The sequence below is a fragment of the Penicillium griseofulvum genome (genome assembly GCF_001561935.1).
Source record: "Penicillium griseofulvum strain PG3 chromosome Unknown contig_80, whole genome shotgun sequence".
Lineage (NCBI taxonomy): Eukaryota > Fungi > Ascomycota > Eurotiomycetes > Eurotiales > Aspergillaceae > Penicillium > Penicillium griseofulvum.
The window spans coordinates 4632291-4655488 of NW_024467471.1; the positions used below are offsets into that span (position 1 = coordinate 4632291).

Sequence of the window (23198 nt, forward strand, 5' to 3'; positions counted from 1 at the left end):
TGGTAAACTACATATACCCTCTCCTTCTTGTCATTAACCAGATATCCAACCCCATGCGCGATACTGCCGTATATACTAGTTGTTCGACATTCCTATCTCAGGAAATCCACCAAAATGGACGATACCATGAATACAATCCCCCAAACCTGGTGTTTTATACTGAGATACGAGAGACTTGAACTCATGCTAGCCTGCATGAAGGAAATAACAACGCCCTTCATCTCACAGTCATGTCTTAACCTTCTCCGGATTGACCTCAATCATCTAGACATGACTTCTGGCAAAACATCCTCTTCTGTTACGCGGTATTTCATGCCACGGACAGACACTCCCAGGATAGAGAAGATACGTCCAGATCCGAGCTGGGATTGGTTTCTATCTCAAAAAGGCAACTATGGCAGAGGAGCGCACAGTGCAAATTATTTGCTTCAGCGGGTGTTCATGGACTACCAGGACTGGAGTATTCCGGAGTTTTGGCCTCAGCTTGATGGGAAAAGCGGGGGAAAAGAGAATTATAAGGATTCTACTGTCCAGGAATCGGGTCGCCTTGATAGCGCTAAGGATGACAAGGTGTGCGACAAACCAGATGATAGAGCAGTCTGCGAGAGTGGGGAAATAAATAGTGACAAGGTTAAAGAAGGGGAGATTAGGGACCATGGAAAATATGATGATAATTGTGAAGATTGCAATAAGAGCGAAGAGAGCTGTGGCGAAGATTGCAAACCAAGCGATGGAGGTCACGACGAAAGCCAGGAAACTGACAAGGATGCCGATGACCATGAGATGGTGATCTTAAATTCTTTGGACCTGGACATCCGCAATTACCAAACAGACGACTGGTTAGTCTACTGGTAAGTGAAGCCTTGCTATCCCTGGGAAATGTGGTTATGCTGATCAATTTCACCAGGTACCAAAGACTATACGATATCGATCTCCCAGACAAAAAACACGGAATCAGTATCGCCAGGACAATGGAGCGAGATCACCCGCACAAGTGCCACGCATGGGCTCTGGCAGATGTGAGCTTATGTGGTCACGATCGCCCCTCGACTGCTGAGCTCATAGCTCTAGTTAGCTGGGGGTTGAGAGGCATGTCACGCCAAATAGAATTACTCGCCAATGGAATCGAGCCAGAGGATGTCCATATGCTCAGTGAGGTTTTCCCGGTACGTTTGATTCACTCCCACCACCCCGTTGTGCAAAATGAATTATACTGATATATTGCGAGTTATAGACTATGATTATAGCTTTCGACCAAAGATGCTGTGCCCGTGTACTGTACTGTTACTTTGATGGTAGACTCCAAGTTCAATTTACCCCGGTCTTGGATTTTAGAGAATTTACTGATGTCGGATCGTCAACATTGGATGGTTATATGAGTCAAATCGATAAGAAGAAGTATTTCGATATGATGCACTCGCTGCTTTGTTGGGCGTGGCCTCTTGACCATCATCTTACCACTATCACTCAGCTTTGAGATGACAATTATGGCGACATGTGGAACCTTCTTTTAGCTCTGCTGCCCCAGTATAGCTTTGGATGGCTCATTTATATGGCTAAGTTTTCTTAATGTCGCTGACGGGCATTCGATCTTGATTTGCGGGGCAATTCTTTGTTTACATCGACTTTATTAGGGCTTTTTGACCCCTGTATGTAGGCTTTACTAGATAAATAATTCAACGGGGGTTATAAACTTGCAAATATTCGCGCTTACTCTTACATTTTCGATACGCAGTAGTGAAGATGACGTATCGCAGTACATTGAGCTCAAGCCTCAGATATTTGTTTCTCTCATCAACTATGTCTACTAGATCACACCCATGTCAATTCCAAGCCCTAAGCCAAAGCCCTATAACATCCCACTTCTTATCAACGATAAGAACCTGGATATTAATTTCTCCTCGGGATTCTATAGGTGGAAAAACTACTAAATCGGAGTTGATACGAGAATCCATCCACTCGACAACAGGATCTAGCGTTATCAACTACGTAGTATGGATACTATTAGAATCCCATCCCACCAAATAAAGCAAGTCACCCCACGCCCAGTCGTCATTCTTCTCAACATCACCCTTCGGGCGATATGGAACCCCGAATCTGCGCTCTGATTCCCCCTCGGTTGTCAGTTTAGCCGGTGAAGTGGGTCCACGGGAGAATGTCCGACTGGGGGAAATGTACTATACTGCCGTATGTCCTATAGCACCACGATGGTTTTGAGACTATATCCCGCGTTGGAGGAATCAGGGAATGATTACGATCCCCGCTCGTAAGGGTCTAAAATTTAGTAGCGTTGATATACCCCCTCCACCCCGCTTGTCGCCTGGTTTCTACTTTTCTGCTACTTTTTTATTCTCTCGACTTTGCTTTGTATCTTAGAGAATAGTCATTGAAAGACTTAAGACCAATCGCACATTATCACAATGCCTTACCCCGAAGAAGCTGAGGGATTCCAGGTCGATGGACCTAACACCTTTACCCAGTTCCACAAGCGCCACGTATGTGCTCTTTTCCGTGTGCTGGTTGGGATATGCGCTTACTTAGATTGGTTATGAATAGTTTAAGCTGAAGCCTTTCGGTGATTATGGTGAGTTAGGCTGTGCCACTATGCTTCCTCCCGATTCTAACCGAGTATAGATGTCGACGTTAAGATTGAGGCCTGTGGTATTTGCGGCAGTGATGTACACACCATTAGCGGTATGGTAATCCGTTGGAATAAGCAGAAACACCGGCTAATGTATTCTTATAGGAGGATGGGGTGATCAGAAGTTCCCCCTGTGCGTGGGTCACGGTATGTATTCAATCAAAAGAAAATGGCCATCTCAAGCTAATGACAATTTTAGAAATCGTCGGTCGGGCAATCCGTGTCGGACCTAAGGTCACTCTGATTAAGGAAGGCGAGCGTGTTGGAGTCGGCGCCCAGTCTTACTCCTGCGGCAAGTGCAAGCAATGCCGCAACGACAACGAGACATACTGCCAGGTCGAGCCGATGGACACCTATGGCTCGAAGTGGGCCGACAGTGGCATCGTTAGCCAGGGTGGATACTCATCTCACGTGCGGACACACGAGCACTGGGTGTTCCCTATCCCAGACGCACTGGAGACCAATGCTGTTGCTCCTATGCTGTGTGCTGGTCTGACTGCTTACTCACCCTTGGTGCGCAATGGCGCTGGTCCTGGCAAGAAGGTTGGAATTGTTGGACTGGGTGGCATTGGTCACTTTGGAATCATGTTTGCCAAGGCGCTGGGTGCGGAGACGTGGGCTATTTCGCGCTCGCGCGCTAAGGAGGCCGATGCTCTCAAGCTTGGTGCTGATGGATACATTGCTACTGCTGAGGAGGGATGGGAGAAGGATCATTTGTGCTCTTTCGATTTGATTATCAACTGCGCCAACTCCTCTGAGGGTTTCGATCTTGCGCGTTATCTGTCTATGATGGATGTTCATGGACGCTGGATCAGTGTGGGTCTTCCTGAGGAGGAGGGTCAGGTCATTAAGGCCCAGAACTTGATCTCTAATGGTGTTCTCATTGGTGCTAGTCACCTGGGTAGCCGTCGGGAGATGCTTGAGATGTTGCAGCTGGCTGCCGATCGGGGTCTCAAGGGCTGGGTTGAGGAGATCCCCATCTCGGAGGAGGGACTTAAGGAGGCCATGCTGCGCATGAAGAAGGGTGATGTTCACTATCGGTTTACTCTGACTGGATATGAGAAGATCTTTGGATGAAGGGGATGTATATTCAGTATTGAGAATTAGTATATAGTCGGTGTCAACAAAACCAGGGGGTAGAGGGCTGGGGGTTTAGGGGGGTTGGGGGTGTTATTCATATTGAACATTGAAGTTCTGAAGAAAGTGAAATTACATGATTTTTCCAATAATATTGATTTTGGCATTTCCCATGTGCCACATTCTCTAAAGCGAATCCGGCTGAAAGAAGTATACAAAGCGGACGAACACCCAATTCAGATTGGACTGCATTTGGGTATGTTTCCAATATTAGCATCAGCCTCAAAAGGGTGAAAGCCTATCATTATCCTTGTCTCACTAGAAATTTTCAAAGTAATTGCCACCGTGTGTAGACGGTACTTAGATCCGTAATAGATTTATTGTGAAGATCCCAAGTCACAGTTACTCCGCACTGCCGGTTTCCCCCCCAGGATTTGCCCCCGACTTTAAATTTCTGAACCATGCAGGCCCGAGTACTCTTGTCGTATTCGGTACTTATTATTATAGCAGACTAGCACAATAATATTAGTACCAGTAACTCCTCGGCAACTTGATGGTCGAACCAATCACTCCTCCTTAATTCACCGCCCGATAACTCAGATCCGTCCGTTCTGCTTTCTGGAATTCTTCCGCCCTTTTATTCTCCTTACGCCTTCGTCTTTTTTTTTTCTTTTGTTATTCTCTATCTATAGTTCATTCATTAATTCTTCTCTCTCTCTTTCTATCTTTTTTTATTCCCTTGGTCCTCGGAGTTCACAAACGGTCGTTGATATATACACTTTTGTTAGACTTATCTTACAGAACCCCCCAAGATCAATCGTCAATCGGTCGAACGATAAATAGACGAAACTCACAAAAAGCCTTGTCATTCTTTATATCCGCAACAGCCGGTACATATCGGCGGTCCCATTCATCCAATTGTTGTTTAATTTGCCCCTCGACACACCGACAACCTCGGTCATGTCGCCACGAGAGACCCACGCCGCCTCCACCAGGCGTCGCTCCTCTTTGTCGTTTCGTCCCCGCCCACGCACTGCTGGTCATGCCGCCCCGATGTCGAAAGAGCTTGCTTTGGACACATGGGAGGAGCCATACTTGATGGAAATATGCCAGAATGACCACGCACCGGTCGTGGAAGAGATAGACCCGTTCCCGAACGCGGCCCCGAGGCGCCGTGGTGCCAAAAGCTTTTCGAGTTTGAAGCATCCCGTGGATGGATTGGTCGCTCTCGGCCGTCGTCTGTCAGTCAGTCTTCGCAACAAGCCTTCCAAGCAAACACTTCCTATCACCGAGGACGTCAAATTGGTCGATGAAAATGAAGACTGTCAATACAACCGTGTTCCGAGCCACGCTAATCATAAGCGCATGGCTTCCGGTAGCTGGGATGCCCGGTCCACGAAAACACATTGGCACCAGGCCTACAGCGTCAACCGGCGCCCTTCTTTGAATAGTGTGTCTTCTCTGCATTGTTTCTATGCGCCTACCGCCTCGATTCACGCCGCGATCCCAGGCCGTGGGCGTCAGGCACCTCCAGTTTTGCCGAATCACATGTCCGGAAGTGCGGCACGCGCCGCAGCTGCAGCCCAGAATGAGCAAAGGGAGGCTGCGCGGCTGGCGAAGGCGGAACTGGAGAACAAGATGCTCGATATGAGGGTTCCGCAGGACTCGGAGAGCGGTATTTGTATCGACCTGCGCGATCAATCGGATGTGTCAGATGCCGATTTGCTGGGCGTCATGCGACTCGGTAAGGACGAATTCCCCTATAGGTAGCGTGTGTGTGGCTAACTTCTTTTTTTTTTCCAGATCCCGTGGCTCTGCTTCCGGCTGAAATTACATCACACATCTTTTCTTATTTGGACCCTGATTCCCTCATGGATGCGGAGCTTGTATCTCGCACCTGGTATCATGCGTCCTCTTCTCATGTTTGGAGGCGCGTATTCCGCAATTCATATGGCCGACGGCCAGCAAGCGAGACAGCCTCCAAGGTGAAGCTGTCATCTGGCCTAGGGAAGTCAATCCCGAACCAGGACTGGAAGAAGAAGTTCCTCGTTCGGCGCGCTCTCGATCAGCGCTGGAAGGATAGCAAGGCTGCAGCCATTTATCTTCAAGGTCACGAGGACAGCGTTTATTGCTCTCAATTTGACGAGTAAGTTAACATGGATATCTTGATATTGTGCACTGCTAACAAATTTGTAGGAACAAAATTATTACTGGCTCCCGTGATCGGACAGTTCGTGTGTGGGACGCACACTATCCGTGGTCATGCAAGAAGATTATTGGGCCGCCTGCAGCTCGGACTTTCCGCCGTGGTCCAGTGAATAATCCAACTTCCCAGGCCACGGGAACCTCCCCCTTCGTGACAATTACCCCGCCGTGGCCCACGGAGGATGAGACGGCTAAAATTACGGCACCTTTGGAAGAAGAATCAATGTACCACAGCGCATCAATCCTGTGCCTGCAGTTTGACGAAGAGATCATGGTTACAGGGTCTTCGGACTTCACCTGCATCGTGTATGACATTAAGGACGACTACCGACCGATTCATCGTCTTTCCGGCCACCACGCCGGTGTGCTTGATGTGTGCTTTGATGACCGGTACATCGTCTCATGCTCCAAGGATACCACTATCTGTGTGTGGGACCGAAACACCGGTGAACTTTTGAGGCAGCTCAACGGTCACCAAGGGCCAGTGAATGCCGTGCAGCTACGTGGCGACCTAATCGTGTCAGCCAGCGGCGATGGTGTTGCCAAGATGTGGAACGTGATCTCAGGTCAATGTGTCAAGGAGTTCACCAGCAAGGACCGTGGCCTTGCATGTGTTGAATTCAGTGACGATGGCCGGACCATCCTCACTGGCGGCAACGACCGCATAATTTATCAATTTGATGCTAACACGGGCGAGCTCGTTAACGAGCTCCACGGGCATTCGGGTCTCATCCGATCTCTGCATCTCGACAGTGCAAATAAGCGCATCATTAGCGGTAGCTATGACATGAGCGTCAAGGTGTTTGACCGTGATACGGGTGACATGTCCATCAACTTCCCTGGCTGGACCACAAGCTGGATGTTGAGCGTGCAGTCCGATTATAGACGCATTGTTGCGACAAGCCAAGACTCTCGGGCTGTAATTATAGACTTTGGATATGGTATAGACGGGATCGACCTGCTAGAGGAGTGATCCATTTGCATTTGTTCATATACCGCGTGCTCTTCTCAGCGTTGCCTCTTTGCCTTTGTGAGGTTATTTGGTGGTTGTTATTACATATATGTATACATTGCTACTGGATTATGGGGGGTGTACACGAGGTTTCTCGTGATTTCTTGGGTACAAATTGGTTCAGGCCCTGGAATATTGGCAAAATATATTCCCGCTCTTTGTTGTTCTTACACATCATCAGTGTAAAGATATATACCTACATAGCATACACATATATATTATCGTACATCGTATATCCTGTACCTTGTTTCGCAACAATAAACTCAATTTTCAATGTCTTGCGAGTTTGGTCGCCCGACGCGACAAAGCAGCCACAAGATCAATAGATCGACCATTTCTGCTAGTCAAATATGGCGGCGGGAAAGGCGGTAGCAGTGGCGGTCAATCCCTGTAGCAATCCTTAAGGCGACAGCTTGGTATCCTGGACGATAGCATAATGGAAGATTTGATATATGAGACTTGTCCTATTATAGTTGGATTGTTCCTCACTTGACGATGTAATAGTTTCATGCACTGAGATAATATCTCAGGCTAGGATGTGATACCTCAATGAAACCTGACAACTCAGGCATCAAACCATTGATTAACTAATCGACCTGTGATTCGCCAGAAAAGGTGGGCTAGTGTCAGTGTGATCCGTGGGATTTAGCATCAAAACAATCCCTCTGCTGTTTCCCATCAGCCACACAAGCAGAGACTACAAGGAGTCCTGATCTTGCGGTGTAATATCTCCATCAAGCTCCTCTTCCGCTTAGCGCTCATCTCAGTCTTATTTTCCGCTTTAGCGTTTCGATTGATATCTATTCTACCCCACCAACATGGGTGAATCCAGGTTCGGCTTTTCTCCTATTCCCCGCCATCTCGCGACCGATATAGCCTTACTGACGCCGATCAATTTACGTTATTAGACAGGAACTGCTGGCATGGCTCAACAACCTGCTGCAGCTGAACCTTACCAAGATTGAACAGTGTGGAACCGGGTATGGTTGATCAATATCCTCTCCGACGTCAAAGGGCCCGCGGGCCGGCCTATCTTTCTTTTGTATAGATCTGATGGGCTAACCTTCTATCTTTCTGTCTATAGTGCTGCCCTCTGCCAGATCTTCGATTCGATTTTCAGTATGTAATCACCACGACTTGCGCAATAATCGAGAGACAGAGACGGCTTTGAGATGTGAAGCATACTGACTGGTTTCTTTGTTCAGTGGATGTTCCCATGTCCCGGGTCAAGTTTAACGTCAACACTGAATATGCCTACCTCCAGAACTTCAAGATTCTTCAGAGTATGTGAAGGCGGATACCAAATCGGCCATCGATCCCTTTTTAACATAATCAATCACCCAGATGTCTTCGCCCGTCACCAGGTCAACAAGCCCGTCCCCGTCCAGTCCCTCACAAAGTGTCGCATGCAAGACAACCTGGAATTCCTTCAATGGGTTAAGAAATACTGGGACCAACACTACCCTGGTGGTGAATACGACTCCGTTGGTCGACGCAAGGCCTCCGGCGCCCCCGCAGCCGCCCCCGGTTCCCGCGCCCCCTCTGCCAGTAGCGCACGCCGTGGAGTGACCCCAACAACCGGCGGCGTCCGTCCCCGCGTCGCCGTCGGTGCCGCCAGTGGAGCGGCCACCGCTGCCCTGCAACAGGAGATCTCTACACAGAAGGAAGCCATCGCCGGACTGGAGAAGGAACGCGACTTCTACTTCGCTAAGTTGCGCGACATTGAGCTCCTGCTCCAGAGTGCCATTGAAGCCGATCCCGAGCTCGAAAAGGAGGAAGACACGCTTGTTAAGCACATCCAAGGAATTCTATACTCGACCGAGGTCCGTTCCCTTGACCTATTCACTGAGGATTTCCCAAACTGACGCTTATGCGCTCCCCATTAGGACGGCTTCGAGATTCCCGCCGAAGGAGAAGAGGTTGCTGGTGACGAGCTCGAGACTTTCTAAATGAAATGAGGTTCTGGAAGAGGAGGAGAGACCCGTTACTAATACCCCCGCGTCTTTGATTTCTCTTTCCATTGTCAAATAAGACGATCCGAGCACGTAGATATTGGAGTCACAAATGCATACAGCCTATTTTTTTTCCACCAATCCCTAAAGTGGTCTGACACTTAGGCTTAAAATAGCTTTATGGAGAATGGGATCGGCAAATGATTGTCTCTTAGTGTAACGTACGATGGGATAAGGTGGAGGGGACAATATTATTGGGAAATATTGAACTTATAAGGGGAGTCCAGGCAACTGTATAACTTATTTATTTACTTGTACTCTCTCTTTCTCTCCATGTATGTAGCCATTGTCCCTTGCCGAAAATAGCCAGAGACTAAAAATGATAATTAAACCTGCATGATAGACTAATCCTAAAATGGATTAGTATCCTTGGCTAGAACCTCATCTGGGCCCTGTCACTTTCTATTCGTTGATCCCATCAAGTACCTGACGGTACCTGCGTTGAGAACTGTCTTTTGTTTTTGTTTTTTTTTTTTTCAGTTCTGTTTTATGAACAGTTCTTCAATTTCAAACATCTTTTCCCTTAAAATTAGGGAGAAAAAAGAAAGAAAGAAAGAATCTGTCGGCCCCCGAGCCTAGTTCGTTACTAACACGGGTCGCTGAGACTAGGCCTCGATAGGGGATTTCGTTGGGTCCAGTCTGGGTCTTTTCCATCATTTTCCCGTTTCGCTTCTCTTTCGTGTGTCTCGCATTTTGCTTTCTTTTTGTTTCTTTTTGGTCGTCTTTTGGTCTCTTTTTGCTTTGCTTTTTGTGTTCACCCCTCTTGACCACGGAAAATTGTGCGCGAGTGTGACACTCTCAAAAAACTGTTCCGACCTGCTTACTCTCTCGACATATTAAATACGCTATATTTCTATTTTCGGTTCCAGATATCCAAAATGGATTAGGAAGTGAGACTGGCCTCTCTTTTTTCAAACCTCTTCTCGTCACTCTTTTACTCCAGGTTTGTCTATCAATTCATGGCCATCTGTTTGTTTATATGGCTTGATGCTTCAATTGAACCCATACTGACTCCGCTTAGTCGTTTGTACGATTGCCATTCCCTCCAACTGTGTGCCATATATCGCGATATTCTTGTCAAGCTGCTATCCATGCTACACTCTTGATCACAACGTTTGGCTACACTTTTGCCAACATCCATTCATTCATACTGTCAACCGGGTCATTCTTTTCTCAGTTCGACAATCTATCAATCTTTCCGCTCCAACAACACGCACGCTAGAACGTGTTTTTCTTTCATTTACATCTACATTTACCGCTTACTTTAACCTTATCAGCCCCATTCTTCGCAATACTGCGAAGCTCAACCTCTGTGAGGATCAACAACACATCCTTGGGATTGTTACTTTCTCTTGATATCCTATTACATGTGATTGCCAATTGCACGTGTATGGAAAAATTGTCAACATGGTTCATGGTCATCACCGTCACTCGCGCATCGGCAACCTAATTAGCGCCAAGCGCCGCCTGGATGCTAAGCTCGATGAAAAAGATGGCTCTGGTTTACTTGAGGATGATACATTTCAAAACCCCATCCTCCCAGTTACTGTTATAATTCCGGATGAAAATTGCGACTCGAAAAACTCCATGTGTCTTGAGCATGGCATGAATGAATCTGATCCACTGCTTGAAAAGCGGGACGAGACGACCTCCGCCGACCCGACTGTTACTGAGACTGTATTGCAGATAGTCGATGCTAGCTCACAGACCATTTTTCAATCGACCGGTACTGATTTTCCGACGACGATATCGGATTCCACGGACGCCATTTACACTCTACCGAGCTCGGACAGCTTGACAGCGACTGCACCTGCAACTACAACTACAACTACGAGTACAAGTTCCTCTGTAGATTTAGGGCCGACCTCGCCGGCGCCTACCTCTGCTACCCAACCGACAGCGTCGCCACTACCCGAGACGTCATTTTCAAGCAACTCCACGATCTCAACTCAAACTTCTTTGACCTCCACAAACTCCACAAGTCAACTTACAACCGCATCAAGATCTACCTCAGCAACAGTCATCACTTCGCCTGGATGGACTTCTACTCCCCTCGTCGGGCCTTCTAGCTCTATGCCCTCTGTTACGACAACCTCAACCCAGGCGCATAACTACTGGTCATATTCCGGCTCTAGCACCGACTCAGGTTTCGACCCTAGTTCCGGTTCCGGTTCTAGCTCCAGTTCCAGCTCGACGACCACGACTTCTGACACATACTACATAACCTCTTCGTCAGGTGTATACGGAGGTGCTGAGTCAACTGGCTCTGGGACTGGTACCGGATCCGCACCAACTACAAGTGACACGAACTCGGGGCACGATTCAGCAATCGATCCTGAGACATCTAAAATCGTGGGCGGTGTAGTAGGCTCAGTTGCTGGTCTCGCTCTCATTCTTTTCCTTCTATTTTACTACCTCCGCCGCCGAGGATTCTTTATGGGGAAAATAGGACGTCCCACTATGTTGGGTGACGCGGCAGCAGGGGCTGGAGCAGGGGCTGGGTCTCGAGAAATGGTCGAGCGACGCGAAAGCAAAGACCCCCTCTTCACAGCCTCATATCTCGCTCCTGCCTTCATGAAGCGATGGCGACAGTCAACGGCAACAGCACGCTCTGGCAGTACCGTTGACTCTGCCCCCAGTGAACGCGGGTTCCAAAAGATTTCTGGTAGAAAGCTTCCCCCCGTGTTCACCCACGGTGGCGACGGATATGGTGGCGGTCTAGACGGCGACTCCCCCACCATACCAGGCTTTATTGCTACCTCCCCAGCAACGGGACCAATGGGGTCGCCCTCTGCTTATGCTCCGCCCCCAACCTCACAACATGGTGGCATGCCCCTGGACTCAAAATTCACCCGCGAGGTCGAAGAGCAAACACCACCGTTACGTCCCAATCCCGTGCACCTCCCTGTCTCCAGTTCGGTCAACGTCGCTACCCCGATTACGATCACACCGGCCCACCCGATTGCGCAGCCCCAGAGCGCAGTCCCCTTTGCGCCGCCGCGGCCGGATGGGCTTGGCCGCAGTCTACATAGTTTCGACGGGAGTCGAAGCAGCCGCTTTACTGAGGTTATTGATCCGTAATTGTCAATGCGATATGGGACATGTGAAATGATGGAAATGAAGTGATTGGTTGGGTGCAGCCCCTGTCGGACTCCGGTGCTTCGCCCCGATCGTGCCTTTTATTGTTAATATTTTTCTGTTCGATTCTACCTTGTGCTGTAAAAGCGCATTTCCTGTCTTTGATTGGCATTTTGTTTTTGTTTTTCATCATTGATACCCCCCTCCCTTCTATTCTCGGCTTCTTTTTTTTTTTCTCTTGTTCAAATTACCTTCTCTTTATCTTCTCGTTTACCCTTGTCTCATTGTGAATAATCGTTAATTTAGCATGAATGACTACGTGTATGAATCTACCTTTGGAAGGCTTCAATGGTATCAGATCAGATAATCAAGATAATCTTAAACTATTGAGTTTCATGTAGGAAACCTTGTTTGCCATGCATATCGATGACTACTGGCTGAGAAACTATTTCAAGTTTCGGGTTGCTTACTATACATACGTGAGTACCTAGGTAGAATTGCCTAGATGCTTACGTGTGTAACAGATGTCTCGACTAATCCTGTATGGCCGGCCATGGATGCCGACCACGTGGCAAGGTCATCAAGACTACCTAGGTATCATTCCAAGATGTCATTTCTTCTTCGACTGCTTCATCTGACATGTAAGACTTTCATCGTGTCACCGTCTGAGACTAGCTACTGCAGTTGGATTAGATATTCCTTTCATGCAGGTGTCAGACGAGTCAGAAAGATGTATTTTCTCAAACGCTTTGCAAACCCTTCTAAAACACCTCTCAGGCGTCAAATGGTCGGGAGGCTGAGCACATTTGGAAGCAGGCGCAGGTTCGTGTCAACTTATCTGTCAAACATTGGCATCCGAACTTTATCTGAGCCAACGCGTCCCGAGACCAAATTTGGGTCGTGAGGTTTCTTTTACAGCCACTTTGAATTCCTTATATGTTGTGTTGGCGTACAAGTGCTTCTGCCTAGCTATTCGAGAGTCTTGGAGCTATTTCTTGGAGTAAATTCTCCAAGTATCACTGTCACCTATTGCACTGCCCTTTTATGACCAAACTGACTATGTTTCTTGCCTCCCAGGTCATAGAGCTCATGAGGCTCCCGTCATAGTATGAGCCGCACCGCCACATTTTAGACGCACCGCCACATTTACGCCACAGGAGGCGATCTTGTTCTCCTTTTGTCCGAAAATATCAAGTTACGAGTATGAAGTATGAAGTATAGAGTAGTGGTATCAGAGTAGCTAGATCAAGTTTGTCATGTGCTTTGATAACTAGGTTCCCATGTCACTCGATGATGCGCACAATTTAGCCGCTCAAGTGGACACTTCCCCAGCAACCATGCAAGCGAACCTCCTTACTTGCGCCCATGATCAAACAATGCCAATACATCCATATGGGATGTTAAAGGTGAGAAAATGGGGTTTATGATAGATGATTGGATGGGTCATTCTGAGAATCGAGGCGCAGCGAAGTTCTGGCCCACAGTGACAAAAACCCAAATTGATCGTAACGCTTTCACATTGGATACTTGACCTTGGCGTAACGCTATTCGACAGCCACTGATCACACAGCATTTAGCTCGCATGTCCTCTCTTGAAGAACGGGGTTGAAAAAACAAGTACTCCGTACGGCGCGTACATTCCTCGGCTTTTGCTATGATGCCTATGATGTGAAGAACTTCGCCTTCAAACTTAGCCCCTGTTCCAGCTAACAATGAGAAAAAGGGGGCTGTGTCTTCCCGTACTTAAGTGGCAACATCCTGGGGGACTTCAATGTATTTTACTTTTTACGATAGCTCATGTGGATATAATTTATCCCTCTTATACATTTGGCTTTCTTTTTTACTGCAAATCGCTGTAAAATTTGACTAAATCCTCGGCGTGTCTGGGCAATCCTTGGACCTACTACACAGCCCCGTTGAGAGGGGAAAACAGATAACACGGTCTCGGAATCCCGGCGGCATATTGAGAACTATTACATGAACTGCGACTGCTTTTTCTAATTTACAAATTTCATCCTTGATGCCATTCGCCCACTATGGCTTCTCCAAACAATGACTCTTCCCCTCAGGATACATTATTGAGTCCTGTGATTGTGACAGACTTTTCGGGCAGCAGAGAGGTTGGTCCCCCAAAAGCTATCCTATATGAACTTTTTCACTGATTTTTATTTCCCAGCGATCAATATCCACAGCCTCATCTGCATGGTCAGGTCCTACAGATACAAATCACAGCCCAACTTCTCCCGTCTCACCAGATATGGCGTGGAATCAACCAGACCCAGCCCGGCTGATGGTTCAAAATGCCTCACATCGACCATCACAGTCGATCGATGGCGATACATTGCGTCCGCGGGCGGGCTCATTCGCGTCTTCTGCTGATACCGTAGTTCGCTCACGGGCGAACTCCGAAGTAAATTCTTCCAAAGATGCTTACGACGATGTATCGCTATCTGATGCTTTGAAACCCGATCCGCGCAATGAATCTGATTTCCAAGTCGAGGATAATCGCTTTGCCTTTTCACCCGGTCAACTAAACAAAATGCAGAACCCAAAATCCCTAGCTGCTTTTCATGCTCTTGGCGGCTTGCAGGGTCTAGAGCGTGGTCTGCGCACAGATCTAAATGCAGGCTTGTCAATAGATGAAGGCCGGTTGGAGGGAAAGGTCGAGTTCAAGGATGTGGCTCCGCAACAAACTACAGAGAAATCTTCAACAGTCAACACGGCGCCGGCGCCGGTGTCGGCGGGTAATGGTTCACCCTTTGAAGACCGTATCCGTGTCTTCAGTCGGAATAAGCTACCCGCGAGGAAATCGACCGGGTTCCTGACACTGCTTTGGATGGCTTATAACGACAAAATCATTATCCTATTGACTATCGCTGCCGTGGTCTCGCTATCTCTGGGGATATACGAGACCGTGTCAGAAGGCACAGGCGTCGACTGGGTGGAAGGAGTCGCCATCTGTGTGGCTATTCTGATTGTTACAATTGTCACAGCTGCCAACGATTGGCAGAAAGAGAGACAATTTGCCAAACTCAACAAACGGGTAAGTTCATTCTCTCCTATCATGAAAGTGAGCATAGCTAACATCCCAACAGAACGATGACCGTGAAGTCAAAGTCACACGCTCAGGAAAAACCAATATGGTATCAATCTACGATATCATGGTCGGTGACATCCTCCATCTTGAAGCAGGCGATTCCATCCCCGCGGATGGCATTCTAGTTACAGGTTACGGTGTGAAGTGCGACGAGTCTTCCGCCACCGGCGAGTCAGATCAAATGAAAAAGACCCCCGGCCATGAAGTCTGGCAGCAAATTGTCGACGGCAAGGCAACCAAGAAACTCGATCCGTTCCTGATCTCCGGTAGCAAGGTGCTTGAAGGCGTGGGAACTTATGTCGTCACCAGTGTTGGACCCTATTCTACATACGGACGGATCTTGCTATCGCTGCAGACTCCTAACGACCCAACGCCGCTTCAGGTCAAGCTGGGCAAGTTGGCGGATTGGATTGGATACTTGGGTACAGCGTGAGTTGATCCTACTTCCCTTTTCTTGTATAGTTACTAATGATTGACAGGGCTGCTGGTATTCTGTTCTTCGTCCTGCTCTTCCGATTTGTCGCCGATCTTCCTAATCACCCAGAGAGGAACGCTACTATGAAAGGCAAAGAGTTTGTGGATATTCTTATTGTTGCTGTCACGGTTATTGTCGTCGCTATTCCAGGTAAGTGCTGATGATTCGCAACTTTTGAATTCTGCTAACATCCATCTTCAGAGGGTCTTCCACTGGCAGTAACGCTGGCTTTGGCTTTTGCTACCACTCGAATGGTCAAGGAGAACAATCTCGTTCGTGTCCTTCGCGCATGCGAGACAATGGGCAATGCTACAGTCATCTGCTCTGATAAAACAGGTACATTGACACAGAACAAAATGACTGTTGTGGCTGGAACCTGGGGCTCGGATCGGGCCTTCAGTCAGAGGACCGAAGATGAAGACGTCGAGGGTTCGATGACTATTTCAGCGGTTTCCCAGCAATTATCGGCTCCCATCAAAGATCTGATCATTAAGAGCATCGCTTTGAACTCCACTGCCTTTGAGCAGGAAAAAGACGGCGCCATTGATTTCGTCGGTAGTAAGACTGAGGTCGCGATGCTTCAATTGGCTCGGGATTACATGGGCATGGATCTTGTCTCGGAGCGTGGCTCCGCCGAGATCGTCCAATTGATTCCTTTCGACTCCGCCAGAAAGTGCATGGGTGTTGTTTACCGTGTCCCTGGTGCTGGCTACCGATTGCTCGTCAAGGGAGCGTCCGAGTTGATGGTTGGCGTCTGCACCTCGGAAATCATCAACATTGATACGTCCAAAGAGATGCCCGATGTAGAGCAGCTTTCTGAGACACAGAAGCAGCACCTCCTCGAGCTCATCGATGGTTATGCTCACAAGTCTCTTCGCACGATTGGCATGGTCTACAAGGATTTCGCTGCCTGGCCACCGGCAGAGGGCAAACAGTCTGATGATTCGGCGAACTTCGATGATGTCTTCCACGGTATGACCTGGGTCGGAGTCGTGGGTATCCAAGACCCTCTTCGTCCCGAAGTCCCAGATGCCATTCGCAAATGCCACTCGGCAGGTGTCCAGGTCAAGATGGTGACTGGTGACAACGTTGCCACTGCCACTGCCATTGCATCTTCGTGCGGAATCAAGACGGAAGATGGATTGGTCATGGAAGGTCCTAAGTTCCGCCAACTCACCAACGCGGAGATGGACGAAGTGGTTCCGCGTCTGCAAGTGCTCGCACGATCGTCTCCTGATGACAAGCGTATCTTGGTCGAACGACTCAAGGCGCTTGGTGAAACTGTCGCTGTAACAGGTGATGGTACCAATGACGGTCCGGCTTTGCGGACTGCGGATGTCGGTTTCTCCATGGGTATTGCTGGCACTGAGGTCGCGAAGGAAGCGAGTTCGATTATTCTTCTGGATGATAATTTCAAGTCCATCATCACAGCGATCGCGTGGGGACGAGCTGTCAATGACGCCGTTGCCAAGTTCTTGCAGTTCCAGGTCACTGTCAACATCACAGCTGTCGTCCTCACTTTCGTGTCATCTGTATACAGCAGTGATAACGCCAGTGTTTTGACAGCTGTGCAGCTTCTCTGGGTGAACCTGATTATGGACACCTTCGCCGCTCTCGCTTTGTAAGTTGTCCTTATTTTATATGCTTGGATATTTGCTAACCTTTACAATAGAGCCACTGATGCCCCGACTGAACAAATTCTCGACCGCAAGCCTGTCCCCAAACACGCCTCCCTCTTCACAATGACCATGTGGAAAATGATTCTCGGCCAAGCAGTGTACCAGCTCGCCGTCACATTCATGCTCTATTTCGCAGGCGAAAAGCTCCTCGGTTCCCATCTCAGCTCAGATCCCGAGACACGCACGAAGGAACTCTCGACTGTGGTGTTCAACACATTCGTATGGATGCAGATCTTCAATGAGTTCAACAACCGCCGTCTCGACAACAAGTTCAACATCTTCGAAGGAATGTTCCGCAACTACTGGTTCCTAGGAATCAACGCCATCATGGTCGGCGGTCAGATCATGATCATCTACGTGGGCGGCAAGGCATTCTCCGTGACTCGCTTGAGCGGCACCCTCTGGGGCGTGTGTGTTATCTGTTCTATTGCCTGCTTGCCCTGGGCCATTGTGCTTCGAACCATTCCAGACTACCACTTCGGGATTGTGTTCAATGCTGTTGTTGGTGGCATGGCTGTTGTTTTGCGCCCGATTGCTAAGGTGTTCAAGACCATTGGCCGTGGTATCAGGTCTTTCTTTAGACCTGTGAAGCGTTTCACTCGTCGTGTCTTCAAGAAGAAGTCAAATGATGCAGTCGAGTTGAATTCGCAGCCTGAAAACTCTGATCCTGAAGATGCTCCTAAGACACCTGAGAGCAAGGAAAAGTCCCCTGAGCGTCCTACTACACCCCCCCTTGTCGTGGTGCCTCCTATCACGATTACGACCTCTCCTTAGTTGTTATTTTAGCGTTGTTGTTAGCATTCGGCTGGCTGTCTGATTATTTTATTCTGCTATTTGTACATAAAGCATTGGGTTTGATAGAGGATGTGTATGTATACCACCGAGAAAATGATCCTGCGTTAATGAAATCTACTTCTGTCTACATGAAAAATCTTCAGAACACAGTAGCTTTCTTTACTACACAGTAGATACTCAATTCTATAGAAAAATATAGAAAACGAAAGCCTTCAGGCAACTAAGTTCAAGGTCTATATTCTTTTTGCCTCAGGCCCCAACACCCCATCCACCAAGTGTCCAGCTCCTCCCGTAGACTCCCCAACTGACTCCGCATTACCCTGTCGACTCACCTTGTCACATATCTGTGATCAGTCAATCTGATCTCTATCTCTTCAAACACACATTGATCTTCTGTTCTATTCCCATTGGATCTCATACCACCCGAGACGTTCCCACGTCACCAGTAATCTCCCCGCTTCCGCCCACCGCACCGATATACCAAACAGACAGCTCCACACAACCCTCACAACCCATTCTAGCCCGGCCAACTTGATCAGAACCCCATTTCTACTCTATTTCTATCCTCAATCCCCAACCGCCACCATGTCGCAAATCAACTACCGCACCATCAACATTGATGCCCTGGACCCCGAGTCCTCAACCAACTTCCCCATGGAATCCCTCCTCCCCGCCACACTCCCCCAAGCGGCCAGCGCCAGCGACGCCGCCACTGCCGCGGCACAGGTGCGACAGATGCTGCGCGGCGGAGACCCGGAGGGCGCTCTGCGGACTGTCCTCGACACGGCGCCGCTGGGCGGCGACGACCGCGCCAAGGAGGTGCATCTTGCTACTGTCATCGATGTGTTGCAGGGTATCCGACAGGGCGAGATGACTCGTATCCTGGAGGGAGTGTGCAGCGGGGATGGCGGTGCCGAGCGGGCGGATTGCTTGATGAAATACCTGTATGTGAATTCGATTACCAAACAGTCATTTGATGAAATTCGGATTTGGTTGCTGATTAATTATAGGTACAAGGGGATGTCGTCGGCTACTCCTGGTAGTGGTGCGCAGTCGCCGAAGAATGTGGTTTCGCCTCAGAACACGGGCTTCTCGCAGATTCAGGCTCGCAACTTGGCTGAAGGCGGTGGTGGTGGTCAGCAGATGAGTGTTTTGTTGAGCTGGCACGAGAGACTTGTGGAGATTGCTGGTACTGGGTCTATTGTGCGGGTCATGACTGATCGTAGGACGGTTTGAGTGAAACAGCATCGGTTCGTTTCTTATCTTACATTTGACTGTTTTTCGTTTTCTAGAGGCTTGCATTCCATACTCTGTGGATGATATCTCTGTGTCGCTTTAAGCGTAGTCTTACATTATTATATTGCGACAAAATATTGGGTTCTTTCTCTCCCTTGCATTCATGGCTTATTAAAATCACCTCCCTCAAGGACGTCCTTGAGGTTGATATCACCGCTGCCACGCTGCAATGGCTGCGCCTGGCCTTCGCCTTCCTTCCATCCAATCATATAGATCAACCGGAACGTCGCCGGGATACCACGATCACCCTCCTGCATATGCAGGGAACGATATATAGCCTCGTTCGCCAGCAAGACATCCCGCGAAAGCGGCGCCGAGTCACGGTTCATGATCGCGTTGCTCTCACCCATCGCCTGCAAATCCTGCATAAGCGCAAACGTATCCGGGAACTCGACCACAATATCCTCAACGTCGACAGTAAGCATCTTGAACCCAGCACGGTTCAACAAGCTCCCGACATCCTTGACATCTGCCAGAGGCGACACATGCGGACTCACACCACCGCGTCGCTCCATATCAGCCAGCTGCAGCGACCCGCGTAGTTCGTACAGCGTATCACCGCCAAACATGGCCGCGATGAACGGCGCATCCGGCTTCAGTATTGTGTTCACCTGTGCTAGCAGCGCGGGCAGGTCGTTGATCCAGTGGATCGAGAGCGACGAGAGCACGGCGTCGAAGCTGTTCGGTGCGTACGGCAACGTCTCCAGGTCCGGAATCACATCCCGCTGGATATCGATTTCTTTGTTAAAGTCATCGTTCTCGTCGCGGTGGAGCAGGGCGTGTGATGTCTCCACGCATGTTAGCTTCGAGATCTTTTTTGATAGTGGTGGTGTGATGGTTCCTTCTGGCATGGACGAGTCGAGATTGGGGGATGTGATAGCTCGGGCGATGTTGCAGCTGTTTGCGCCTAGATCTAGAACGCTTGGGAAGTCGCGTTTAATGTCCTATTCAAAGAAGCTTGTTAGTGAATTTGTCTTTTTGAGCTACTGCGCTTTTTTCTGCGCTTGCTTCGTTGAGCGGCTTACCAGGAGGCGCTCGCATAGCCGCATTGCTACTTCATCTTTCAGGTAGTCGACTTTCCGGCTCTCTTCAACATTCCGGGCTGCCCGATCCTTTTGGAGGTGCTTGACTTTGCGGTTGAAGACTTCAAGCATTGGGTTACCGGGTGTCTGGCTGGCATATTTGCGGATTGTTGTTGGGGCGAAGCATCGCCTTGAAAGGCTGGCGCGAAATGTCTGTAGAGGTATCATTGTGGTTGTATAATGGATATGGAGGATTCTAAATCCTCGAACATGCAGGTCTATGGTTTTGCGGCGATAGCGGGCAGAAAATGGCGGGATCTGACGTCGATTGTTGATGCGGAAGAGCTCCCTCTCCGCAGACTGTGGACTTCATACAATTGGGTGTTTTCGAGACACTTGATCTGGTGTCAATTCGTGCTGAATTGTACATATTGTGCATAGTACATTGATCGTGACAGAATCATTGAAACCGCTGCTCGAGTAAGTCCTCGCCTTTCAGGGTGATTTGGCGCAACAAGATTGGGACCTGAATATTAAGATATTTTTACTAGAAAAGACAAACCATCGAGTAGCTACGAATTTGATACCAGTCGGCCTTTTTAATCCACGATTTTTAGGTCTCGATCCCACAGAGACAAAGCATGATTTGATGCAGGTCACGCCTCGAAAGCTACCACACACCATCTCGATCGCTCCACGTCGATATCAAAATGTCGCGTCCTTTCCCTTATACCTACATATCATGCCCCTGCGCAGATACCCCAGTCCCTGACCCAGCGAGGAAGCGAAAGTCGAGGGATTTCCCGCAGAAATCGCCGCAGAAACCACTACCCGAGCGGGCGAACACAGATCAAGACAAGAAATTGTCGACAGAAGAGGAGGAGCAAGGAGAGGATGAGGATGAAGAGCAAACCTTTGACCCCCGCTCTCCACGGTCCAATTTCTCGCTGTATCCGCCCGAACAGCTTCTCTACTGCGAGGAATGCCACCAGATCAAATGCCCCCGATGTATTACGGAGGAAATTGTGAGCTGGTATTGTCCTAGCTGCTTGTTTGAAACCCCGAGCAGTATGGTGCGGAGTGATGGGAATCGGTACGTATTAGAGTGTGAAGGGTTGTGTTCAAGTATCCGCTAACACACACACTATAGATGTGGCCGGAATTGCTTCAATTGTCCTGTCTGCACGGCTCCGCTGGCTGTAAGTACCATTGAGAATGCTACAGGGAACGGGCCTCAACAAGGCCCCTGGGTGTTATCTTGCGGATACTGTCTTTGGACGACGTTAGATATCGGCATCAAATTCGACAAGCCAACGAATATCCGTAGCCAACTGCAAAAGATGACGGATTCCACGGCCCCGGCTGCTCTCGACCGCTCGAGGCAAGGTTCTCGCGCTTTTGGAGACCTGAAACATCCGTTGTCCAGCTACGCGTCGATTGACGAGCCGGCCAATGCGCGCGAGCGTGATGGAGAGCAAGTTGCACCAAAAGAGGACCCAGCTGCACCTCCAATGGGCACGGAAGCCCGATTCGCGGCCCTTAAGAACTTCTACCGAGCCCAGATCGCTGAGACATCAAACTCGCCAAATGATCATCTTAGCTCGGAATTTGGGTTCTCTTCGCCCGGCGCCCTAAACCGACTCATGTCTCTCTACTCATCCTCGTCACGTCTAAGCGGGCTATATGGCGGCAGCAAGAAGCCAAAATCCAAGCCACCTGTTATGCGCGAAGCCCTGACTGCAAGCGAGGGACTTCAGGTGGCTCCAGAAAACAACGAGACGGATATGATTGCACGACTCCAGTCTCCAGAATGTGGCTGGGACGGCATGGCCTCGATAGAGCAGCGCGCAACCCAATCACCGGACGCCCGCTTCGTCGACGATCTCCTACCACTCCCAGTCCTCCTCCGCACCAAGCGAGCCAAGCGCTGCAAGTCCTGCAAACATATCCTCGTGAAGCCCGAGACAAAGCCGCAATCTACTCGCTTCCGCATCCGCCTTATTGCCCTTAGCTATATCCCTCTCCCCACCCTCCGCCCTCTAGCCCTTTCTTCCTCGTCAACTCTCCCAGCCATGGCCCCAACCACCGACCTCAACTCCCTCCCACCCCTACGCCCAATCCACGTCCTTCTTACCCTTAAAAATCACATGTTCGACCCAGTCCGCATCACCCTCGCCACGCCCCCGGTAACTCCGGGGCAAGTCGCAACGAAAGTCACAGTTCTCTCTCCGCAGTTCGAGATTGGCGCGAACAGCGATGTCTGGGACGAAGCATTGCAAGGTTCTGCGCCCGTAACGAATGACTCTCGCTCCTCCGTTCTACGCGGAGTCCCCGAGGCAGGTAAGGTTTGGGATAAGGGCCGGAACTGGACGACCGTCGTGTTAGAGGTTGTCCCTGGTACGTTGCCTGGGAGTAGTGCTGAAGGCGGTAATGGCAATACCGAGACTAATGATGAGGATGTTGTGGCGGTTGCGGCTTCCAAGCAGGATGAGGATGTGCTTGAGATTCCGGTGTTCGTGCATATGGATTGGGATGCGGATGCGCAGCTTGATCAGAATGTTGGGAAGGGATCTAAGCCTGATGATAAGGTTACCAGGGAGTTGGCTTATTGGATGGTGCTTGGTGTGGGGAGAATTCAGCCTTCATTGTAGATAGATGTCATTGTCCATACTTGTGGTTTGCGTTTTATACCTTTCATACCCCGAGTGTACTTGTTATTCGTTGATAGAAGCATCCATATACTATTGTCCTTGAGCTTCTGATTTGATGCTGCCAAGGACAGATTCTAAGCGACTTGACTTGACCATAG

General features: G+C 49.2%; 9 protein-coding genes across 9 annotated transcripts; 8 read left to right on the forward strand and 1 right to left on the reverse strand.

The window, feature by feature from the left end:
- Nucleotides 1-114: 114 nt before the first annotated feature.
- Nucleotides 115-1217, forward strand: PGRI_026600 (uncharacterized protein; the record flags this gene model as incomplete). The annotated part of the gene is made up of 2 exons (XM_040790373.1): nucleotides 115-851; nucleotides 908-1217. The coding sequence occupies 2 exons, from the start codon at nucleotides 115-117 to the stop codon at nucleotides 1215-1217; spliced, it is 1047 nt and encodes a 348-aa protein (XP_040647326.1).
- Nucleotides 1218-2420: 1203 nt separating this feature from the next.
- On the forward strand, nucleotides 2421-3718 carry PGRI_026610 (NAD(P)-dependent alcohol dehydrogenase; the record flags this gene model as incomplete). Its single annotated transcript, XM_040790374.1, has 5 exons — nucleotides 2421-2495; nucleotides 2557-2584; nucleotides 2635-2694; nucleotides 2747-2788; nucleotides 2841-3718. 5 exons carry the CDS (start codon nucleotides 2421-2423, stop codon nucleotides 3716-3718), a joined length of 1083 nt encoding a protein of 360 aa, XP_040647327.1.
- Nucleotides 3719-4678: 960 nt separating this feature from the next.
- On the forward strand, nucleotides 4679-6896 carry PGRI_026620 (F-box/WD repeat-containing protein; the record flags this gene model as incomplete). The annotated part of the gene is made up of 3 exons (XM_040790375.1): nucleotides 4679-5462; nucleotides 5522-5864; nucleotides 5915-6896. 3 exons carry the CDS (start codon nucleotides 4679-4681, stop codon nucleotides 6894-6896), a joined length of 2109 nt encoding a protein of 702 aa, XP_040647328.1.
- Nucleotides 6897-7753: 857 nt separating this feature from the next.
- Nucleotides 7754-8884, forward strand: eb1 (microtubule-binding protein BIM1; the record flags this gene model as incomplete). Its single annotated transcript, XM_040790376.1, has 6 exons — nucleotides 7754-7767; nucleotides 7844-7915; nucleotides 8020-8054; nucleotides 8141-8218; nucleotides 8280-8758; nucleotides 8822-8884. 6 exons carry the CDS (start codon nucleotides 7754-7756, stop codon nucleotides 8882-8884), a joined length of 741 nt encoding a protein of 246 aa, XP_040647329.1.
- Nucleotides 8885-10354: 1470 nt separating this feature from the next.
- On the forward strand, nucleotides 10355-12028 carry PGRI_026640 (uncharacterized protein; the record flags this gene model as incomplete). Its single annotated transcript, XM_040790377.1, has 1 exon — nucleotides 10355-12028. One exon carries the CDS (start codon nucleotides 10355-10357, stop codon nucleotides 12026-12028), a length of 1674 nt encoding a protein of 557 aa, XP_040647330.1.
- A 2254-nt stretch (nucleotides 12029-14282) lies between these two features.
- Nucleotides 14283-18050, forward strand: pmcB (putative calcium-translocating P-type ATPase(PMCA-type); the record flags this gene model as incomplete). Its single annotated transcript, XM_040790378.1, has 5 exons — nucleotides 14283-15068; nucleotides 15121-15551; nucleotides 15602-15747; nucleotides 15799-17218; nucleotides 17270-18050. 5 exons carry the CDS (start codon nucleotides 14283-14285, stop codon nucleotides 18048-18050), a joined length of 3564 nt encoding a protein of 1187 aa, XP_040647331.1.
- Nucleotides 18051-18656: 606 nt separating this feature from the next.
- PGRI_026660 (actin-related protein 2/3 complex subunit 5 family protein) lies at nucleotides 18657-19307 on the forward strand (the record flags this gene model as incomplete). Its single annotated transcript, XM_040790379.1, has 2 exons — nucleotides 18657-19015; nucleotides 19082-19307. The coding sequence occupies 2 exons, from the start codon at nucleotides 18657-18659 to the stop codon at nucleotides 19305-19307; spliced, it is 585 nt and encodes a 194-aa protein (XP_040647332.1).
- Nucleotides 19308-19468: 161 nt separating this feature from the next.
- PGRI_026670 (uncharacterized protein) lies at nucleotides 19469-20617 on the reverse strand (the record flags this gene model as incomplete). Its single annotated transcript, XM_040790380.1, has 2 exons — nucleotides 19469-20311; nucleotides 20393-20617. 2 exons carry the CDS (start codon nucleotides 20615-20617, stop codon nucleotides 19469-19471), a joined length of 1068 nt encoding a protein of 355 aa, XP_040647333.1.
- A 482-nt stretch (nucleotides 20618-21099) lies between these two features.
- Nucleotides 21100-23040, forward strand: PGRI_026680 (putative dynactin Arp1 p62 subunit RO2; the record flags this gene model as incomplete). Its single annotated transcript, XM_040790381.1, has 2 exons — nucleotides 21100-21482; nucleotides 21540-23040. The coding sequence occupies 2 exons, from the start codon at nucleotides 21100-21102 to the stop codon at nucleotides 23038-23040; spliced, it is 1884 nt and encodes a 627-aa protein (XP_040647334.1).
- Nucleotides 23041-23198: the final 158 nt, after the last annotated feature.